The 23,815-nt window shown below is 36.5% G+C and overlaps 1 protein-coding gene across 2 annotated transcripts in view; it reads right to left on the bottom strand.

The window, feature by feature from the left end:
• Window positions 1-23,815, bottom strand: part of NOX4 (NADPH oxidase 4) — a 173,937-nt gene that overhangs the window by 3,531 nt on the left and 146,591 nt on the right. For both annotated transcript variants that reach the window (XM_043452306.1, XM_043452307.1), the window contains 4 exons: window positions 21,069-21,188; window positions 19,325-19,433; window positions 14,846-14,914; window positions 13,363-13,463 (listed from right to left, as the gene is read on the bottom strand). In XM_043452306.1, the coding sequence (XP_043308241.1) occupies window positions 13,363-13,463; window positions 14,846-14,914; window positions 19,325-19,433; window positions 21,069-21,188 (399 nt within the window). The remainder of the gene's footprint in view (window positions 1-13,362; window positions 13,464-14,845; window positions 14,915-19,324; window positions 19,434-21,068; window positions 21,189-23,815) is intronic.

Genomic DNA, 23,815 nt, shown 5'->3' with positions numbered 1-23,815 from the left:
GCTGCTGCTAAGTCACTTCAGTCATGTTCGACTCTATGCGACCCCACAGATGGCAGCCCACCAGGCTCCCCCGTCCCTGGGATTCTCCAGGCAAGAACACTGGAGTGGGTTGCCATTTCCTTCTCCAATGCATTAAAGTGTAAAACGAAAGTGAAGTCGCTCAGTCGTGTCCGACTCTTAGTGACACCATGGACTGCAGCCTACCGGGCTCCCCCGTCCATGGGATTTTCCAGGCAAGAATACTGGAGTGGGGTGCCATTGCCTTCTCTGATATAGAAAGTGAGAAGATATCAAAAGAAAGAAGCTCTGGAGATCTGCAGGGAAGTATCTTCAAGTCTTTGGCTCAGTGCTAATCTCCTTGTGAAGCTGGGTAAAGAACTACCAGGAAGAAGGCCAAAAAATTCTGAGTTTATACAAGGTTATCAACAATTCATATTACCACAAGCTAAAGTGGAAATACGTACATGTAATATATTGGCAATGGATAGGAGACTTTAAAAGGTATTACCTCATTTGCAAAGTGTAGGCAGGATTTGCTAAAATTAGCCTTAGACTGGGCTTCTCTGGTGGCTCAGAGGGTAAACCGTCTGCCTGCAATGCGGGAAACCCGGGTTTGATCCCTGGGTTGGGAGGATCCCCCGGAGAAGGAAATGGCAACCCACTGCAGTGTTCTTGCCTGGAGAATCCCATGGATGGAGCAGCCTGGTAGGCTACAGTCCACGGGGTCGCAAAGAATTGGACATGACTGAGGGACTTCACTTACTCACCTTACATTTAGCCTTAGACTGCAGGGTGTTCTGGATTCATACTGTGTGTGCAGGTGTGCTCAGCTGCATCCAGCTCTTTGCAACCCAAAAGACTAGTCCATCATGCTCCTCTGTCCATTGGATTTACCAAGCAAGAGTACTGGAGTGGGTTGCCATTTCCTCCTTCCTGACATTACTAACACAGCTTAAAAGCAAGCTCTGGAAAGATCAAACTAAATCCAAGTAACAAAAGTGTTTGCCAGAAACAAGTGCAACAGTATTGAAAAGAATAAATAAATGTTGGCATTAGACATCTAAAAGTACAAAATTGTTGTCGTTGAGTCGCTCAGTTGTGTCCTGCTCTTTGTGACCTCCATTAACTGCAGCACACCAGGCTTCCCTGTTCTTCACCATCTCACAGACTTTGTTCAAACTTGTGTCCATTGAGTCAGTGATGACATCGAACCATCTCATCCACTGTTGTCCCCTTCTCCTCTTTGCCTCAATCTTTCCTAGCATCAGGGTCTTTTCCAGTGAGCTGGCTGTTTGCATCATGTGGCCAAAGTTTTGGAGCTTCTTCAGCAACAGTCCTTCCAATGACCATTCAGGGTTGGTTTCCTTTAGGACTGAGTGGTTTGATCTCCTTGCTAGTCAAGGGACTCTCAAGAGTCTTCTCCAGCACCACAGTTTGAAAGCATAAATTCTCTGGTGCTCAGCCTTTTTTAATTGTTCAGATCTCACATCCATACATGACTACTGGAAAAAACATAGCTTTGACTGTATGGACCTTTGTAGGCAAAGTAATGTCTCTGCTTTTTAATACACGGTTTAGGTTTGCCATTGCTTTTCTTCTAAGGAGCAACTATCTTTTAATTTCTTGGTTGCAGTCACCATCTGTGGTGATTCTGAAGCCCAAGAAAATAAAATCTGTCATTGTCTAGTCTTCCCCCACCTATTTGCCATGGGACTGGAGGCCATGATCTTCATTTTTTGAATGTTGAGTTTTAAGCCAGCTCTTTCACTCTCCTCTTTCACACTCATGAAGAAGTTCTCTAGTTCCTCTTTGCTTTCTGCCATTAAAGTTATCTGCATATCTGAGGTTGTTGATATTCCTCCCTGCAATCCTGATTCCAGTTTGTGAGTCATTCAGCCCAAATCAAAAAATTACCAGGAATGTATATAGCAAGAAATTATGAATTGTAACTAAAAGTGTTAGGGGTTGAATCTTGCCCCCTCCCCCAAATTCACAGGTTGAAACTCTAACCCTCAGTACCCCAGAATGTGGCTATATTGGGACATAGGGCCTTTAAAGACATAATTAGCTAGAATGATGTTATTAGGTCAATGTTATTGCAATCCGACTGGGGTCCTTACGAGAGAAGGCATTAAAGGTACACTAGAGATGCACATACACAGATAAAAGAATGACCACATGAAGAGACAGCAAGAGGGTGGTCCTCTGCAAGGCAAGGAGGGTCTCAGAGGAAATCCACCCTTGTTTTTGTTGTTCAGTTGCTCAGTCACGTCTGACTCTTTGCGACTCCATGTATTGCAGCACGCCAGGCCTCCCTGTCCCTCACCATCTCCTGGAGCCTGCCCAAACTCATGTCCATTGAGTCAATGATGCTATTCAACCATCTCATCCTCTGTCATCCCCTTCTCCTTCTGCCTTCAATCTTTCCCAGCATCAGGGTCTTTTCCAATGAGTCAGCTCTTCGCATCAGGAGGCTAAAGTATTGAAGCTTCAACTTCAGCATCAGTCCTTCCAATTAATATTCAGGATTGATTTCCTTTACAATTGACTGGTTTGATCTCCTTGCAGTCCAAGGGACTCTCAAGAGTCTTCTCCAACACCACAGTTCAAAAGCATCAATTCTTTGGTGTTCAGCCTTCTTTATGGTCCAACTCTCACATCCATATGTGACTACTGGAAAAACCATAGCTTTGACTATATGGACCTTTGTTGGCAAAGCAATGTCTCTGCTTTTTAATATGCTATGTTTCTCATAGCCTTTCTTCCAAGGAGCAAGCGTCTTTTAATTTCTTGTCTGCAGTCATCACCTGCAGTGATTTTGGAGCTCAAGAAAATAAAGTCTGTCACTGTTTCCTGCTAGCACCTTAAATTTCAGTCTTCAGAATGGTGAGAAAGGAAACTAATTTAATCCATCAATCCTGTGGAATTTTATTATGGAAGGCCTAGCAAACTAATAAAGAAGAAAAGATCAGTCAAAAATGACAGAAATGATGGAATTACCAGATATGGTCATTGAAACAGTGACGAGAAACATGCTTCATATGTTTAAGGTTAAGCATCAGCTTGATGAGAAAGGAAAAAGATTTTTTAAAGGCCTAAATGGAAATGCTAGAGATTAAATGTAAATTTAAAATGATAAATATACTATGGGTTAACTAATGGGTTAACAGAAGAATATGCACTGAAGGAGAAAAGATAAGCAAACTTGAAGATAGAGAAGCAGAATCTATCTAAATGGAAGCACAGAAAGAGCAAAAATTGGGCAGAGAAGTAAATGGAGCCTCAAGGTCAAAAGGGACAATACCAGGCAATCTTTCATATATGTAATCATAGTCTCAAGTAAGACAGAAAGGAAAGAAAAAATGAAGAAATAATTGCCAAAAGTTTTGCAAATTTGATAAAACAAACAGATCCAAGATCTAATGAACCCTAAGGAGGATATCCACACACACACATGCACATACACATAACATTAGAGGCAACAAACGAAACTCTGAAAATCAGTTACAAAGAGAACAACACAAAAGCAGCTGGCAGGGGTAGGGGTGGAGACACATTTACAAATAATAAGTAGAAGGTGAAGGAGATGAAGGATAGACTTCTTGTCACAAACTGTGTAAGTCAGAGGCAATGAAGTGAAATCTTCAAAGTGCTGAAAGATCAAATAAGGTCAACTATTCTATCTCAAGCAAATTCTATACCAAACAAAAATATTGTAATTTTCAAAATTAAAGATAGAATACAAACTTTTCTATCAGAAGGTGAGGGAATTTATCACCAGTGAATGAGCCCTTTAAGGTATATAAATGGAATTCATCAGAAATCAGATAGAAATGTAAATCTATAGCAGAAAGTAGCACAACATTGTAAATCAACTACACTGCAATAAAAATAAATTTAAAAAAATGAATTGTAATAAAAAACTATTGTAGGTATGACATTTTAGAGTAAATATATTATGAAATAAAACAATTTGTATGTAGCTAGAAAAAAAAGAAATGTAAATCTACCCAAAGCTATGAAGGACACCATAAATGGTGAATCTGTAAATAAGTATACTGAATATTTTGTCTAATTTTTAATCTCTTTAAAATATAATTGATATTTAAAACAAAAGTAGTAATAAATTATGGCATTTATAGTATATGTAGAAGAAAGATGAATAAGAACAAAAGCCAAAGAGATGTAGGGGGATGGAAGTACATGAGGTGGGATAATATTGTTTGAAATACACTGTGATAAGCTAATGCTATACAATATAAAGCTAGAGAAATGCTTCTCCAATCTCAACTTCATTAGCATCACCTAAGATATTTCACAGACCACAGATAGCAAGGCCCTATTCCTAGATGCTCTGATTCAGCAGATCTTGGATAGAGCTCTAAGAATTTGTTTTTCCAACAAGTTTCCAAGTTATGTTAGTTCAAGGATTGCACTTTGGGAAAAAATTCCTTAAGAAAGTAACTAAAGTCAAACAGAAAAGTAAGGCTAGTGTGCCACTACAGGAGAAAAAAATGGAATCATAAAACAGTAATACATTGAAAAGAAAGTAAAGAAAGGAGGAAAGAACAAATGAGATAAATAGAAAGCAAAGGTAAACTGTTGGAAAGTGAAAGTTGCTCAGTCATGTCCCACTCTTTGCGACCCCATGGGCTATACAGTCCATGGAATTCTCCAGGCCAGAATACTGGAGTGGGTAGCCGTTCCCTTCTCCAGGGGATTTTATAAACCCAGGAATTGAAGCTGGTTCTCCTACACTGCAGGCAGATTCTTTACCAGCTGAGCTACCTGTGAAGCCCTGACTGTAACTCAATTCATGGAAGCCAGAATACTCAAAGAGGAAAAGACAGTCTCTTCAATACACAGTGTTGGGAAGACTGGATATTCACATGTAAAAGAATGGAATTGCACCCTATCTCATACTACCCCAAAAATTAACTCTCAAGAAATCAAAGACTAGACTCCAGGACCTTCAGTTCAGTCACTCAGTCGTGTCTGACTCTGTGACCCCATGGACTGCAGCACGCCAGGCCTCCCTGTCCATCACCAACTCCCGGAGCCTGCTCAAACTCATGTCCATCATGTCGGTGATGCCATCCAAGCATCTCATTCTCTGTCGTACCCTTCTCCTCCTGCCTTTAATCTTTCCCAGCATCAGGGTGTTTTTCAATGAGTCAGCTCTTTGTATCAGGTGGCCAAAGTATTGGAGTTTCAGCTTCAGCATAAGTCCTTCCAATGAATATTCAGGACTGATTTCTTTAGGATTGACAGGTTGGATCTCCTTGCAGTCCAAGGGACTCTCAAGAGTCTTCTCCAACACCACAGTTCAAAAGTATCAATTCTTTGGTGCTCAACTTTCTTTATAGTCAACTCTCACATCCATACATGACTACTGGAAAAACCATAGCTTTGACTAGATGGACCTTTGTTGGTAAAGTGATGTCTCTGTTTTTTAATATGCTGTTTAGGTTGATCATAGCTTTTCTTTCAAGGAGCAAGTGTCCTTTAATTTCATGGCTGCAATCACCATCTGCAGTGATTCTGCAGCCCCCAAAAATAAAGTTTGTCACTGTTTCCATTGTCTCCCCATCTATTTGCCATGAAGTGATGGGACTGGATGCCATGATCTTAGTTTTCTGAATGTTGAGTTTTAAGCCAACATTTTCATTCTCCTCTTTCACTTTCATCAAGACCTTAAACCATTAAATGTTTGAAGGAACACAGGGGAAAAACTCATTGATAGGGGTATTGGCAATAATTTCTGACACCAAATAATTTCTGGTGAAACTGACAACAAAATACAAGCAATAAAACCAAAAATAAACAAGTGGGATTACATCAAATTGAAAAGCTTTGCATATAGTAAAACAAATGACCAACAAAATGAAAAGGCAAGGTAGGGGATGGGAGACATATTTGCAAGCTACATATCTGAAATATATAAAATATAGAAGAAATTAATATAATTTACTAGAATAAAATAAATAATAATCATAATCCAAGAAGAGGAAATGCTTTCAGCTTTGCACCACTGAGTAAGATATTAGCTGCAGGATAATCATATAGGGTTAGAGTGTTGAATTATGTTCCCTCTTTATCCACTTTTTGGAGATTTTATCTTTTGCAGAGAATGTTGAATGATACTAAATTCACTGAATGATGCTGAATTTTGTCAAAAGGTTTTTCTGCATCTATTGAGATGATCATATGATTTTTATTCTTCAATTTTCTAATGTAGTATCACATTGGTTTATGATATACCAACCATACAAGATATAAAGTTATTGAACCATCCTTGTATCCCTCAGATAAATCCCACTTGGTGATGGGGCATACTCCTTTTAATGTATTGCTGAATTTGGTTTGTGGTGTTCAGAAAACTGTCCAGTTACATGTAAAAAGAATGAAATTAGAGCCATTCTCAAACCACACACAAAAATAATCTCAGATGAAAGACCTAAATATAAGACTGGAAACCATAAAACTCCTAGAAAAAATAAGCAGTACATTCTTTGATATAAATCATAGTAATATGTTTTTGGATCTGTATCCTAAGGCAAAGGAAACAAAAGTAAAAATAAATGGGGCCATATACTAGCAAACACATGAAAAGATGCTCAACTTCACTCATTATCAGAGAAATGCAAATCAAAACCACAATGAGGTACAATCTCACGTGGGTCAGAATGGCTGCTAACCAAAAGTCTACAAACAATAAATGCTGGAGAGGGCATAGAGAAAAGGGAACCCTCTTACACTGTTGGTGGGAATGCAAACTAGTACAGCCACTATGGAGAACAGTGTGAAGATTCCTTAAAAACTGGAAATAGAACTGCCATATGACCCAGCAATCCCACTCCTGGGCGTACACACCGAGGAAACCAGATCTGAAAGAGACACGTGCACCCCAATATTCATCGCAGCACTGTTTACAATAGCCAGGACATGGAAGCAACCTAGATGCCCATCAGCAGACGAATGGATAAGGAAGCTATGGTACATACACACTATGGAATATTACTCAGCCATTAAAAAGAATTCATTTGAATCATTTCTAATGAGATGGATGAAACTGGAGCCCCTTATACAGAGTGAAGTAAGCCAGAAAGATAAAGACCAATACAGCATACTAACGCATATATATGGAATTTAGAAAGATGTAATGATAACCCTATATGGAAGACAGCAAAAGAGACACAGAGATAAGAACAGACTTGGACTCTGTGGAAGAAGGCGAGGGTAGGATGATTTGAGAGAATAGCATTGAAACACGTATATTACCATATGTGAAACAGATCACCAGGCCAGGTTCCACACATGAGACAGCAGGGCTGGTGCACTGGGATGACCCTGAGGGATGGGATGGGGTGAGAGGTGGGTGGAGGGTTTGGGATGGGAGGACACAGGTACACCCATGGCTGATTCATGCCAATGTATGGCGAAAACCACTACAATATTGTAAAGTAATTAGCCTCGAATCAAAATAAATTAATTAATTAAAAAAATAAATGGGGCCATATAAAGTTAAATACTTCTGCACAGCAAAGGATACTATTGACAAAATGAAAAGACAGCCTACTGCATGGGAGAAAATAATTGCAAATGATGTGACTGATAAAAGGTCAATATTTAAAATATATTAACAGCTCATAAAATGTCAAAAAACAAATAACACAATTAAAAAATAGGTATAAGAACTGAATAGACATTTTTACAAAGGCAAATGTTGGCCTGGATGTGGAGAAAAGCAAATCCTTGTACACTTCTGAGAATGTAAATTGATATAACCCATATGGAAAATCATATGGAGGTTTCTCAAAAAAATTAAAAATAAAACTGTCATATGATACAACAGCCCCTCTACTGTGTATATATTCATGGAAAATGAAATCACTTGTATTGAAGTGTTATCTGCATCCCTGGGTTTATGGCAGTATTATCTAGAATAGTCAAGACACGGAAACAGCTTTAGTGTCCACAGATGGATGAATGGACAATGAAAAATGTGATGTGATGTGATACACACACACACACTGAAATAAAATCCAGCTATAAAAAACAAGAAAATCTTACTATTTGCAACAGTATGGATGAAACTTGAGGGCATCATGATGAGTAAAATAACTCAGACAAAGAAAGACAAACACTGTATGATCTCACTCATCTGTGGAATTTAAAAACCCCAAACTGATAGAAAGCAGGTTGGAGGTTGCCAGAGGCAGGTGGGGGAGGTCGGGGCTGAGTGAAGACAGACAAAGGGTTACAAACTTATCGCTACAAGAGGAGTAAGTTCTAGATGTAATGGACAGCATGGTGACTATAGTTAGTAATACTATACTGTATGTTTGAAAGTTAGGAAGATAGATCTTAAAAGTTCTCACCACACAAACACAAACTTATGTGAGGTGATATGTTAACTAACTTTATTTGGGTAGTCATTTTGCAACAGACAGATATCTAATTGTTACACTGTACACAACTGTATGTCAGTTATTTCTCAATAAAGCTGGACAAATGAACAATTTTTTAATCCAGAGCCAGAACTACCGAGCCCACATGTCGAAACGACTGAAGCCTGAGTGTGCTAGAGCCCATGCTTGCAACAGGAGAAGCCACCGCAAAGAAAAACGCATACACAACAACCAGAGAAAAGCCCATGCAGCGGAAGACCCAGCACGGCCAAAAATAAACAAACAAATGCAAATTTTAAAAATAAATAAACAACCAGTGGGACAGAATGAAATCACATGAAAAATTTAGAAACATTTTGATGTATGTAAAGATAAAAATAAAACACATCAAAATCTGTGGTATGTCACTAAAGTGATGTTTAGAGGGAAATTTATAGTACTAAACATTTTTATTATAAAAAGACAAAGATCTAAAATCAGTGAGCTATGGTTCCATCTTAAAGTGACTAGTAAAAGAAGAGCTAATTAAACCCAAAGGAGCAGAAGAAAATAAGAAAAAAAAAAAGTATGAAAATAAATTCTTACACTTGATAAAATGTAGGTTACTATTAAAACCAGGGCTAGACACAATAGATTACTTAAAATGAATAAAACTGTACTACTGAAAAAAATATAATCATCAAAAAAACAGTAATAGTATATTTGTCATTAAGATGAAAAGGGAATGAGACATTTTGTTTCATTTTTGAGACAGTATCTGTTTGTATACAGAGACATCTATTTCTGCTTTATTGACTATGCCAAAGCCTTTGACTGTGTAGATCACAATAAACTGTGGAAAATTCTGAAAGAGATGGGAATACCAGACCACCTGACCTGCCTCTTGAGAAACCTGTATGTAGGTCAGAAAGCAACAGTTAGAACTGGACATGGAACAACAGACTGGTTCCAACTAGGAAAAGAAGTACATCAAGGCTGTATATTGTCACCACGCTTATTTAACTTATATGCAGAGAACATCATGAGAAACGCTGAGCTAGAAAAAGCACAAGCTGGAATCAAGATTGCTGGGAGAAATATCAATAACCTCAGATATGCAGATGAAACCACCCTTATGGCAGAAAGTGAAGAGGAACTAAAGAGCCTCCTGAAAGTTGGCCTGTGAAGAAAGCTGAGTGACGAAAAACTGATGCTTTTGAACTGTGGTGTTGCAGAAGACTCTTGAGAGTCCCCTGGACTGCAAGGCTATCCAACCAGTCCATCCTGAAGGAGATAAGTCCTGGGTGTTCATTGGAAGGATTGATGCTGAGGCTGAAACTCCAGTACTTTGGCCACCTCATGCTAAGAGTTGACTCATTGGAAAAGACCCTGATGCTGGGAGGGATTGGGGGCAGGAGGAGAAGGGGACGACAGAGGATGAGATGGATGGATGGCATCACCAACTCGATGGACATGAGTTTGAGTAAACTCTGGGAGTTGGTGATGGACAGGGAGGCCCTGTGTGCTGCGATTCATGGGGTTGCAAAGAGTCGGGCACGACTGAGCAACTGAACTGAACTGTTTTTATACAATTTGTATACAGTCTCTATCAACACTGCATTATGACGAGAAGATACCATTTGCTTTCTTGGCTTTCATAGGCAAATGTAGATTCACATTTTCAAATTTTGCAGATTTCCTAAAGGCTTATCTTGAATACTTCACAATAAAACATTATTTTTAAAGCACCATATATGATTTAAAAAAAAAAAATTTTGTCATCCAATTGTTAAGTAGTTTAACTCTAGGAGATCTTTATGTTATTTGAAGGGTTTTCCCATGTCACTTTCACTAACAGTGACATCCTACAACTTTTCAAGATCTACAATCTATCTTTGTAATTCATTTGCACAAATTTTCATTAGGTTACTGCAGTCCAACAACGATTTAGAGATTTACCTACAAAAACTTTGTAGAGATGGGTAGAGACAAACTTAGGCGCCAGGAGACAATGTTGTTTGGGGACAGATGTTGGCAACTAGTTCCATAAATGTTCAACGTATTTGTAAATATTTTCCTATCATACCAACCGTTGTTTTTCCATGCATTATTAAAGTATATGGTCTCATTTAATGAAAGTTTATTCACTCCTAGAGATTGTTCACTCCTTGTATTATAGATTCAGAAGGTTTGAGGGACATGACTCAGGGACACAGGAGCAAACGTCAGAGACCAAACCTAGGTATACTTAATTTGTTTTGTTTTCAAAATATCATTAAGTAGTAAAATACAGATATGTCTCAGACATTTCATCCAATCACAGAAGAGTTTTCTCTACTCCAAAGGTCACATAAAGTTAACTATTTATCTCCCCCTTTGCATGATGTGTACATGCAACTAAGTTAAGATATGACATATATTTTTATTATAAATGATAGGAAACTGAATCTCTTGTGTAATAAATTATTTTAAAAAAGACATACAAGGAAGTAACCACTCTCAAACATTTGTGCAAATTTCTATGCCTCTCTTCTCTATTTTTACTCCTTTATATTCTCTCAGGAATTTAAGTCTATGAAGTTAACCAAAATTTTACATCTAAAATGGAGACTTCTATTTAAATAGTGCCTTTTCCCAGTTAATGAACCCTTAAAATATTGATCCATTCTTATCCTAGTAATGCTACATAAAAATCTTTCAAAAAATAATGCATTTTAGGTGCCTGTCCCAAGCAAAAACACAACGTGAAAGTGTTGTACTAATACAAAATGTCAACAGTACATGGTACACACCTGCTCTTCTTAAATCAGCTTTGTTTTTTTAAGAAAATGAACAAACAACCAAACAAACACAAAATCCCTCACAATATGAACAGTGAAACAAAGCAGAACTCTGGAGAACTAACCAAAGAAACCAAAAATCCCACTGTAATTTCTCGCTGAGCACTGAAGAATTGCTGCTTTTGAACTGTGGTGTTGGAGAAGACTCTTGAGAGTCCCTTGGACAGGCGGAGAATCCCAACCTGTCAATACTAAAGGAACTCAGTCCTGAATATTCACTGGAAGGACTGATGCTGAAGCTGAAACTCCAGTACTTTGGCCACCTGATGCGAAGAGCTGACTCATTAGAAATGACCCTGATGCTGGGAAAGATTGAAGGCAGGAGGAGAAGGGGATGACAGAGAATGAGATGGTTGGATGGCATTGCCAACTCAATGGACATGAGTTTGAGCAAGCTCCGGGAATTGGTGATGGACAGGGAAGCCTGGTATGCTGCAGTCCATGGGGCCAGAAAGAGTCAGACATGACTAAGCAATTAAACTGAACTGAACTGAAATGTCATTAGGGAAGAAGGAGTCTGTGGTACATGGGAAGACTCAGGTGAGTATGAGAAGATTATCACATCTAAGGTGGATGATTTTGAAGAAAGAATGGAAAGAATATTACCCAAAACTGAGTTGACTTTTTTCTTTATCCAATACTTCACCTTTAACTAGAACCCTGTATATTACAAAGGACCTCTGCTTTCTAAAATATGCTTTCATCTTTAACCCACAGTTATTTCATGAAGGGAAGGAAATGCAGAAGTGCTTTCAAACATGGATGCAGTTTGAATTACATGGGTCACTATTTTCCTTTATAGATTTTGCTTAAGGGGTTTCAAACCATGATTCCTAAAGCAAAGTCTCTGAAGATGACCCCAAAACACCATGACGAATCAGAGATTATTTCAATACATCATATTCATCCATAAATTTATAAACTGGAGTTAAAAAAAAAAAACTTTTCATCTAACAGACTGCCTCATTCAATTAAAATCAAATATCCTTTTATATTTATCAAAATATACCTTCAAAATTATGAATTAATCAGCTATATATTAATAATTGTAAAAAAATGATCTGATTCCTTAGAGTCACAGGAAATTTTAAAAATTAAATCTTCCATTTATATACATTCTTATTGTGTAAGTGTGTTTAGTTTATCAGCAAAAGTATGATTCATTAAAGTGCAAAATTATACTGAATTTGGTAAAATTCTGCAGGTTAGACAGGGTAGAAGTTCTAGTTCCAGTAGACAAAAGAGTGATATAAAATTTCCAACTGACCATGAAAGTTACAAAAGACACAAATATATGAGGTTGGTTTCAAGAAACTATGATATTTAGATTCCAGCAGATATGTTTAAAAGTTACATTAATTTTAAAATGTCAATATCTGCAATATGTTAGAAATTGCAGCCTTTGGAACTATTTAAAGTTCTGATAAAACTTTTTCAATGCCAGCTTTAAAATGTGTGAGTGGGTATATGGTTTTCAAAATGCTTTTAGAATTTGTATAGATCATTGCCCTGCACTATGGTAATTTTACAGGTTACCAAACAGGCTCCCTATTCTGTACCCCAAAATGAATGCTTTCTTTCAACAGTAATCTCTTCAGAGCATAGACATACAGCCCATAACTCTAAGATTTTTTTATTGAATTATAGCTTTCAAGAAAAAATGTTTGGAAATATTTCTGATTTAGAGAAATATTAAAATTTCTAAGAGTTTTAAAAACTAACAGTTTTTTAAAAATGTATTCATTCTGGTAAAAATGTACCAAAAATCTAATCTTTAAGTGCCCCAGAACTATTTGAAGAGCTCCCTTGTTTGCTAATGTGATTTACAAAAACTTCCCCAATGATGACCTAATTTGTGCTAAGGGAATGAACACTCTTTTTAATATGGATCTATACAAATTTAAAAGTAGGTATGACAGTTTGGCTCATAAATACTTTATAGACTATTTTTAAGCCAAATTTTAATTATTTGGCATTACAGATACTTGTGGTTCTTGCTTTGCTTCCATCTTCAGTAGTGATAATTGAGTATTTAAGTGACTCTGTAATTTGCAAACCCATTACTAAGTAATCTTTAATATTTTAATTTGATCATTAGCCACATGTCAAATTTTTTGAGGAATAGTACTTACCCTCTGTTACATTTTGCTATTTCATCAAACAGAAGTTTCCACCGAGGACGTCCAATAAAAAGTCTTGAATTCAGTGCTTGATATTTTTCTCCAATTATCTTCTGCCAAAAAGAAAGCACTGTTTTATATGATACAGAATTGGGCAAATAATTCATTTCTATAACATCATCTTTCCTGGTGCTGTGGCTTCCTACTAAATTGCCATGACATAAAGAATATAAGTGTCAAATGGCAACCTATTAAGTATAATCATTTAGAAGTACCATTTCCTCCCTCTTTCCCTTTAAAATCCATTATCTTCTTGAATATCATTAGTACAAATGACTGACTTTCCTAGACTTCAGTTAGTTGCTTGAAGCAACTGCAGCATTAAAGAATGCATTCTAATTGCCTACTCTCAAAGAGCACGCAACACATAAGCTTTGTTGAAGCATTTTTGTACTGCAAAGTTGTCATATTTGGCTCATTATATGAGTAAGATACTGCAAATTGTCATCATAAATTTGGGGAAATGATCCTGAACATGACAGTCTATTACAGCAGAGTTCCAAATTTGGAATCTATCAAAAAACAACTTCTAATGGACTGCTGTTTGCAATTAACAAGAGTATTAGATCTGAATAGATGGTAAAGAGAGTCAAGTAAGAAAGAAAAATGTCCGAGTCCCAGGGAGACAAACTGAGAACAAGATGTAATTTATGCTTCATATCTTAATCACTGCAAAACCATGAGGCATAATGATACTGATTTGCTTCATGACAGTATGAAATAAAATGTTTTTACATACCAAGTAGGGTAGAAATCTGACTAAAAAAATAGGCTTAGATTAGTTTTGAAGTAACAGATAAGCATTCATATTTTGCATTCAAAGAATTACAGAAAATATAAGATGGAAAATACAACAATAAAACTTGTGAAAGCATTCATGCCCAGGTTTATATGGCTATACATCTCCTCAAAGTTGTCTCTATACAGTTTCCTCATCTATGATATGGGGATCACAATATCATTTACCTCTTGTATCTGTTGGAATTACATGAGATAATGTGTATGAGATGTTCAATACAGCATCTAGCAGTGAAGTAAATAATGCATGATGGATGTTTCGTTTTTTAGTTTCCTTTGAAGAGAAACAAGCTTAATTGTGTATGACCTTATCTTCTCTTGCCACAGAAAACCTCCCCTCGATGAACACGATCACAAGACTATTCACTTGTGTTCTCATCTCTAGGGAGGTGACGGTGAAAAGGAGAAACATGAGCTCAGAGGTCCACTTCAGTCCCAGGTGAGGACAGATGAAAGGCAGAAAACGGTTGACTTCAAGGATGAGCCATGAGTTTGCTGGATACATTCCAAAAGTGGCTTTCCTCTGGGAATCGTCTCTTCAAACCACCTGCAGAAATTTTCTTCCAGCACAGCCCCTACAGTAAATCTTCTGTTCTCAGGAGGCTTGTTTAATTTACAATAACATCCAGGCACATACCTGTATCCCATCTGTCTGACTAAGGTACAGCTGAATGTTGACATAATCAGGTCTGTTCTCTTGCCAAAACTGAGAGGACATAAAAGTAAATAGACATTAAACTGTGTTCTATATTCACAGACTCTCTCCTAACCTAACGTATGTGATTCTGCAATCTGTTAAGATGCATCTGGTCTTACCACAGCCAACATCTACGAGCAAATGTGGATACATACACACATATACGTGCACCACATACATGGCATTCTAACATTAATAACCTGTCCCTGACAGATTTAATCAGTTATGATGAAGGAAATGGATGGGATTAGTTCTGCTATCTTCAGAGACACAAAATCAAATATGCTAAATACTATAGTAATATTCCTGTAAATCCTCTCATTTATTTCTTGTTTTATTTGCTGAGCCTCTAAATTTTACTCAAGATTTCACTCAGAAAGAACATGTTTTTCTTTATAAAAAAGTCAAAAGTGATACACAAAATGCATGCTAGGCATCACAGAAACCAAAACAAATGAAAATAAGGTAGGAATGGAGCCATTCCCACCTTCCTCCTATGCAGCACTGATTTTTCCCTTATGTAACAATGTATGAGGCAGAGAGTGTTTCTGCCAAAATAAAAGCATCTAGGAAAGCTCTCAAATACTTTGATATCTTGAAAAATAAATGGACCAAGAAAAATATCTGAAGAAAAGTGAATTCAACAAAGTGGGTAAAAGGGTTTTGACCCAGATGCTTCTTTCATCCAGAAGGCAAAATGAATCTGCTCATGACCCTGGCCTTGCTCTGGCTGAATCCTGACTTGTGAAATCTACATTTAAAAAAATATTCTTCTTCTCAGGGTCTCCTTTCACCACCCTAAAACAAAGAAATGCTGAAGGAGAAGGAAAAGAAATCAGTATCAGAAGAGAAGGAAGGAACACAACCACCATGGTGCATCCTGGAGAACAGAGATGAGCGTCTGATGTGTAGACCCTGAGGAAAGGCCTAGAAGAGACCCTCATGTTTGCAGCAGCCAAATTATTTCCTGAGCATCAGTGTGCACAGTAGGTTTGCTGGCGATGGGACGGTTTTGCTGGACCTTATTGCAGCAAATGAACCAACTGATTGCAAGTGCTGTTTCTATTATTCATTGGAAAGACTTGCTGAAGCTCCAATACTTTGGCCACCTGATGTGAAGAGGTGGCTTATTGGAAAAGACACTGATTCGGGGAAAGATTGAGGGCAAGAGGAGAAGAGGGCAAAAGAGGGTGAGGTGGTTGGATGTCATCACAGACTCAACACGAATTTGAGTAAACTCCAGGAAATAGTGGAGGACAGAGGAGACGGGTGTGCTACCATCCATGGGGTTGCAAAGAGTTGGACGTGACTTAGTAACTCAACAACAACAACAATTGTTTCTATACAGCGTGAAAATAATGATTTTTAAGGGATATACTTGGACTCAAACTGAAAGTTTTAGGAATGCAAAGAAGTTATTTTGCAAATACAGAGTGGCCAAGTGAGGTTACAGCACCCCTCTGGCACCCTTTACAGTAGTAAGGGCACCTGGCAGGGGACTACGAGACTTGTTTGTATTGCCATCACTGTCTGACCTTGAGACTTCTAGAGAGGTACCCAACTTACATAGGTCCCTGTTTCTTCATTAGGACAATGACCTCATCTCACAGGTTTTCTCCAGAACTAAAACTACACATTCTCTGATAGGTGGCAATGCTAAATTATAAAATCCCAATAAAAACCTATTTTACTTTGAAAGTAGTAAGTGATGATTCTCAGAACCCACAATATTCTTAAAATATAATCATTATGTTCCATGCCACAGATGCCTCAAATTATATCCAAAAACTAAAGTCATTCTAAAGTTAACTCGAGTTTTTTTTTAAAAAAAAAAGCCCTTTAGGAATTGAATCAGGGTGCACAAATCTTAACTGTGAGGGGCTGGAGGAATTTCCAAGTACCGGTAATGGACAGCCCCTCACAAAACACATGACTTGCATTTATTTTTGTCTTAAATGTCTCCTGGGATGCTGCTCTGAGATCACACCAATAACTGCTGCATCAATAACGTGTTCAGTGCCCACAGAGGGAAGAATGCAAATTTAAAGAACACATTTAAAGAATGCAAATTTAAAGAACACATTTTTAATATCAATGTCTCCACTTTAGCTTATCCCTCATTGTAGACAAAAAATAGTATCTACTAAAACACACACACACATACTAAATTTGGTAACTTTGGTAACTTTGGTAAATTTAGTAAATTTGGTAAATTACTAACTTTGGTAAACTTAAAGAACACATTTAAAGAATGCAAATTTAAAGAACACATTTTTAATATCAATGTCTCCACTTTAGCTTATCCCTCATTGTAGACAAAAAATAGTATCTACTAAAACACACACACACATACTAAATTTGGTAACTCATTTGCAAATGCAGAAAATAATAAAAGCCTTTTCTTTTTAACATCATCCTCAGAGGATCGAAGGACCAGTGTCCATCCTCTTGACGTGAAAAATCAAAACAGGTGTGCAGAGGTGTGTGCAGAAGATAATCAACACCACACTGTTTACACTAGTTTTAAGCATTTATATTATTTATTCCATGGACTCCTAAGGATTAAACATATCCACCAAAAAACTTGAGAAAAAAATTTAAGATTCAGCTACTTTGACTATCCAGCCATTTATATATTATTTCTTTTATTCCTTTCCTGCTCTGCTACTTGCCCCATAAAGCATCTATTATTTAAATGTGCTCTTGGATCCAATTATAAGCTCTATACTTTTTCAAGAAAGAAAATTTCAATCTAGAAAAACAGACAAAGGTAGAAATGGGAACTCCAACAGAAATACAAGTGGTTGACAAGCATAGGAAGAGAGGTCCAATCTCATTTGTTTCGAGGAAAAATACAGTGAGACCCCCTAGTTTAAGAAATGGCTAGATATGTAAAAGATCAGTAATATAACGTTTGGAGTAAATTTCTCTTATATCCTTTGGTGGAAATGTAAATTATTTTAGCATCTTTGGGGGCATTTTGTCAGTATCTATTATAAATTTAAATTCTTTCCTGAAGTCCTCACAGCCTCCAACTCAGGAAGTCCAGTTAGACATTAATCTAGAGAAAACACACTTGAAAGTGGTGACGATGCTCTTCTTGAAAGATTTTCCCCTCTTAACCTTAAGTACAGAACTACTACCTCTTGGTTTCCTACCACCTCACTGGCCACTCTGATTAATCTCCTTTCCTGACTTATTACTCATTTTCTGCTTCTCTGGAAGCTGCAGTATCCCGAGAATTGTATTTTCACATTCACTCTCAAGATGACCTACAATCATATCAGTCTGCTCAAATCCTTTCAGTGGCTTCTCATCTCTCTGCTTTTTTTCTCCTGACTTAGCAGGCCCTTGGTGAGTCCCAGGAATCGGCACTTTTTTTTTTTAATTGTGGTAAAATACACATAGCATAAGATTGATCATTTTAGCTGTTTTTAAGTATATAGTTGATTAGCATTAAATATATTCACATTGTTGTGCAACCATCATCACCAATCTGTTTCCAGAATTTTTTCATCTTCGCAAACTGAAACTCTATATCCATTAAACAGTAACTCCCCATTTGCCCTCTGGGAAACCTCTGGCAACCACCATTCTATTGTCTGTCTCTATGAATTAGACTACTCCAGGTCCCTTATATAAAAGGAATCACAATATTTGCCCTTTTGTGTCTGGTTAGATAGAAATACACTTTAAAAAAGCAATCTGCAGAACAATACAAATAGTATGATAGAATTTTCAGAATGCTCATGAGTAACATCTGGCTACGTGGATTGGACGTTGTTGCTTCATGTAGATTATTACAAAAATCTGTAGCAACAATGCATATATGTACTACCTGAATAACTTAAAAAATAGATATATTAACAGAGAAGTAAAAGTTGCAGGTAAGACAGATGAAAATGCCTGCTTTCATCTCTGAAAGGAATACAGCTTAGAATTCGGGATTTTTGAAATTCTGTATACTGGGCCAAAAGTTGGCTGATGATCCACTTGGAATGTTGAAGTTGGAGATATGAACTATGAGAATAAAGGCTGAAAAGTGTAACAGTAATTGTCTGCAGATGTTTTCTTCCATCTGTCCTCAGTCACAATCCCATTTGCATTCACATTTGCATAATATGTTTCCGATATGCATGTATTACCAACCATATGCATTCATTTCCATGTTAAAACATTCTATGTTAAAACATGTCCTAGATATACAAATTCACAGATACCAATATCTGGAAAGATGTGCTCCAAATTATTAAAAGATTGTATCTCTGTTTTTTTTTAAGCTTAAGGAATATTTTCCCTCTTCACTACTCCTCTGCATATTATTCTATAGTGAGCACCTATTACTTTTATAATTTGAAATAAAATGGCTACTTTTAAAATTAAAAAAGACTGCAAAAGTAAAAACAAACCTAATTTTACCTTGTTATACAACACACAGAGTAAGTCTGCAAACCAGCGGAAGGACTGGATATCTCTGCATACCCAAATAAAATACAATCTTCTAAGCTTGTATGGTTTCCAGTCATCCCTTTAAAAATGAAATAACACAGGACTGATTATGATGGCAAAAGAATTAAGAATCCCTATATCCTTGAAATTTTGCTTCTCATTAGTAAGTAATCTACAGAGAAAACAGTCATTTATATTCTAGTATCTGATACACCACTTACTCTAACTCTCAAATTAATTTAAAATGTAATATACTGAGTCAGAGACATAATCCATGAATTAAAGTGTTCATGATTGTGGATACTATATGCATATTACCTATTTCCAATTGAAGGCAATAAACTAAACTCTTGGATCAGCTCTGCATCTCAGGAAAAAAGTTTACTTATTTTTCTGTTAATTCTATCACTCAGAAGGGCGCCAATGGTCATCTTGCCCTGGGTTCCAGGCAAAATGAGCCAAAACCATTCCAGAAAGCTGGTTGTTTATCCCCTTCTTAATAATCATTAAAGAAAGAGATTTCACAACCACCTACTATGTAATGCATTCCAGCAATTCACAATTCCAAGTCTGGATTCCTCCTTATAATTATGAAGTAAGCTTGAGGTTAACAAAATATTATTCCCTTGTTTAAACTTTAGGTGTCCAAATAACTTGCAGTATGTTTTCAGAAACAACTAATTTCTGGTTTGGAATATAGTTAATTTTTTGAGAACCTCCCAAAAGTCCCAAATTTATATCAAGTTTTTAAAATTGAAATATCATTCAAACACATCACTTGAAATTATTATTTCTTTTTTCATACTTCATAAAACAAGCTTTTAATGAAAACTGTGTTTTCTTGAAAAGTGAATGGAACAGATTTTGTTTGTGGTTTCATGAGAATCCCTGTCAATTAAGTTTTGCTTGTAAACCAAAACTAAAATAACTGAATAAGTATATCCTGCTTAAGCAATCTTACCTCTGAAATTTCTATTCTTCAGTCTGTTATAAATCTGCTGAGTAACAGACTCAGGAATGATGTGCTCATTTGTCATCTCCTCAGAGAGGATTTCCTGACGATACCTCTACAATAACCCTGACCCTTTATTTCTATATTCCATTAATCTTTCTTCTCTTCACCACACTTCTAATATTTTCTGAAATGCTGTTGTTTGTGAATTTTTCACTGGTTTATTTTTCGCCTGCCCTATTTGAAAGTAAACTTTTCAAGGGCAGAGACACTACTCACTCATTGCTACATTAGCAGTAACTACAAGATCAATTGCACATAAATGCTCAAAAATATTTGTTGACTAAATGAATTAGTAATGCCACTTACCCCTGATGAGAAAGCAGAGAAATAGGGGCCGGTGGAATGACTTTAATAGAGGAAAAAGACAGAGTAAGGCATAATTGTGGTACGGATATATTTTACAAGAGAACATGCTGAAAGCCATAGACCACGTATTGAGAAGTACTCATTTATTCCCCTTATCAACCTGTAATAGGGTTTTTGAACAAGTAGAAGAATTCTGTAAGGAGTTACGTCTCACTAATAGAGATGTCTGAAATAGACAGCTCTCTGTGTGGACTAATATAATGGATCAAAACAACATACAGCAGAGTGTTAAAAAAAACAAAAAAAACAAAAACAACATACAGCAGAGTGTTAAAAAAAACAAAAAAAACAACATACAGCAGAGTGTTAAAAAAAACAAAAAAAACAACTTACAGCAGAGTGTTGAGGACTGATGCAAACGGAGTGACTCCAATGCCTCCAGCCACGCAGAGGCTAACCTCGTAGTTCAGTGCCTCTTCAAATGGACTTCCAAAGGGACCATCAATATACAGCCTGTGCAGAAGGCAGTCAAGGAGGGAGAAAAATGAAAATGAGTTAAATTAAGTGGCTACAATATGTGGCAAGCATGCTAAATCTAGTGTCTAAGCTTTGTGATGGCCCAGGCCTCATTTCATTGTTTCTCATAGAGATAAATCTAAAGGAACAAAAAGTGTTGCTTATGAACTATCAATATAAAAACAAGTACACCGGCTTCAAAGCATTCCTATTTTGAGGGAAATATCAATTAATGTGAAGGGAAATGTAGATAGGACCATGAGGGTGAGCCAAGGACTAGTTAAAGCTTTGATTTATTTTATTACTATATATTGGACTAAATTAAAATATCTTTTTTTATTGTGTCTAAATTCAATAATGCTATTGAATAATGCTGTAAGTCAAAAGCAAAAATATTTCTTGAAACCTTTATTATGTAAACAGAAAAGAAGCTGACCCTGTTTCCCTTCTTGCTCTGGTCAGGTTTTAGTACAGAGCCTACAACAATCTCAAAGGAATCTCTTATTACTTTGTATATTCAAATATATGTGTGTGTGTGCATGTGTATGTCTATGTGTGTGAAATCCTTCTTAACCACAATGAAACTTGCTAACTGCTCACTCAATATTCATCCTTCCATTCTTTCTTATTTTTTTAAATTGACATATAGTTGATTTACACTGTTCTGTTAGTTTGTGTGTTTGTGTGTATAGCAGTGATTCAGTTATACATATCCATATATCTATTATTTTTCAGATTATTTCCCTTTATACATTATTGTAGAATACTGATTAGAGTTCCCTAGGCTGTATAGTGTAGGTCCTTGCTGGTTATCTATTTTATACACAGCAGCGGGTATGTATTATTCTAAATTCCTAATTTGTACCTTCTCCCCCTCTTTGGTAATCATAAGTTTGTTTTTTATGTCTGTGAGTCTATTTCTGTTTTGTAAATAAGTTCATTTGTATCATTTTTTTTAGATTCCACATATAAGCATTATTATACAATATTTGTCTTTCTCATTTCGCTTTAGCATGATAATCTCTAGGTCCATACACATTGCTGTAAATGGCACGATTTCATTCTTTTATGGCTGAGTAACATTCCATTGTATATGTATATATGTAATTATATAAAATATTACATATATGTATACCACATCTTCTTTATCCCTCTATCTGTTGATGGACATTTAAGTGTTATTGCTTAGTAATAAAACATTAATGTTACTCAGGGAAGCAAAGTGCTCAGCTAAAATATTACACGTCCAAGACTGACTTGCATCAATTTTGGCTGCATAACTATGTTCAGCCTAATGTGATTTAAATGGAAGTACAGTTAGAAAAAGTGCAGCCCTGTTTACAACAGCCAAGACATGAAAGCAATCTAAATGTCCACTGACAGAGGAATGGATAAAAAAGATATAGTACATACATACAATGGACTATCACCCAGCCATTAGAAATAATGAAATAATGCCATTTGCAGCAACATAGACGGACCTAGAGATTGTCATACTGAATGAAGTAAGTCAGACAGAGAAGGAGAAATATTGTATAATATCCTTTATATGTGGAATCTAAAAATAAATGATACAAATGAACTTATTTATGAAACAGACTTAAAGAATGAGCTTATGGTTGCCAGGGGGGAAGAACAGAGGGAAGGGATAGTTAGGGAGTTTGAAATCAACATGTACACACTGCTATATTTGAAATGGATAACCAACAAGGACCTACTCTATAGCACAGTGAACTCTGCTCCATGTTATGTGGCAGCCTGGATGGGAGGGGGCTTTGGGAGAGAACGGATACATCTCCATGTATGGCTGAGTTCCTTTGCTGTCCACCTTAAACTATCACAAGATTGTTAATCAGTTATACTCCAACAAAAAATAAAAAGTTAAAAAAATACCAATCACTCCATCCCTCCTTTTTTTTCTTCTTTTCTATTGAAATGTCCAGGTGGCAATTTCAATTTCAATAAAATAACTGCTGTGCTCCTTGATGAAAGTATAACCTCATAGCTAAGACCTATAAACCGGCTAACCAAAATTTCTATAAATGGATTTTAGTGTAACAATAAAAAGAGGTATTTGCAGATGCCAAACAAAAGAAAAATTGGAAGGCTCCTTGAAGGAAGCTGTCTGCATCTCTTTATCCCTGTCCCCTTCTTCCCTCCTTCTTGGTGCCTGAATACATGTTGACTTGATGGCCTAAACACTTATCTTTGATGACTGTAAAATTGCCATACCCTCTATGGACTGCCTAGTTCTAGATACCTTTATGTTTAAAAAGCCACATATATATATAAAACACTGCCATTTTAAAGTTGCTTTCTTAGTAAAAATAACTTTCTTAAAAAATAATAACGGTCCAAAAAAGCAAATTTGTGTAGTCAGCCTAATGATATAAACATCTTTATTGTTAATATTGTTAATCTATCTCATTATTGTGGGGGGTTTCAGCCAAGAACGTAGAAAGGTAAAGAAAAATTATTTTTCATTTTCAACACTTCTTAAAAGGTACAACAAAGGACATTTTATTTGACCAACAAAGAACAGAGTAAGAAATCATGAAGTTACCTCTTTCCTACTTAGCTGCTTTCCAGCACACACACGCACCCTCCCCATACCCTAAATAACT

This window comes from Cervus canadensis, chromosome 29 (genome assembly GCF_019320065.1).
Source record: "Cervus canadensis isolate Bull #8, Minnesota chromosome 29, ASM1932006v1, whole genome shotgun sequence".
Classification (NCBI taxonomy): Eukaryota; Metazoa; Chordata; class Mammalia; order Artiodactyla; family Cervidae; genus Cervus; species Cervus canadensis.
The sequence above is the reverse complement of the archived record's forward strand: the minus strand, read 5'-3'. Positions and strand labels throughout refer to the sequence as shown.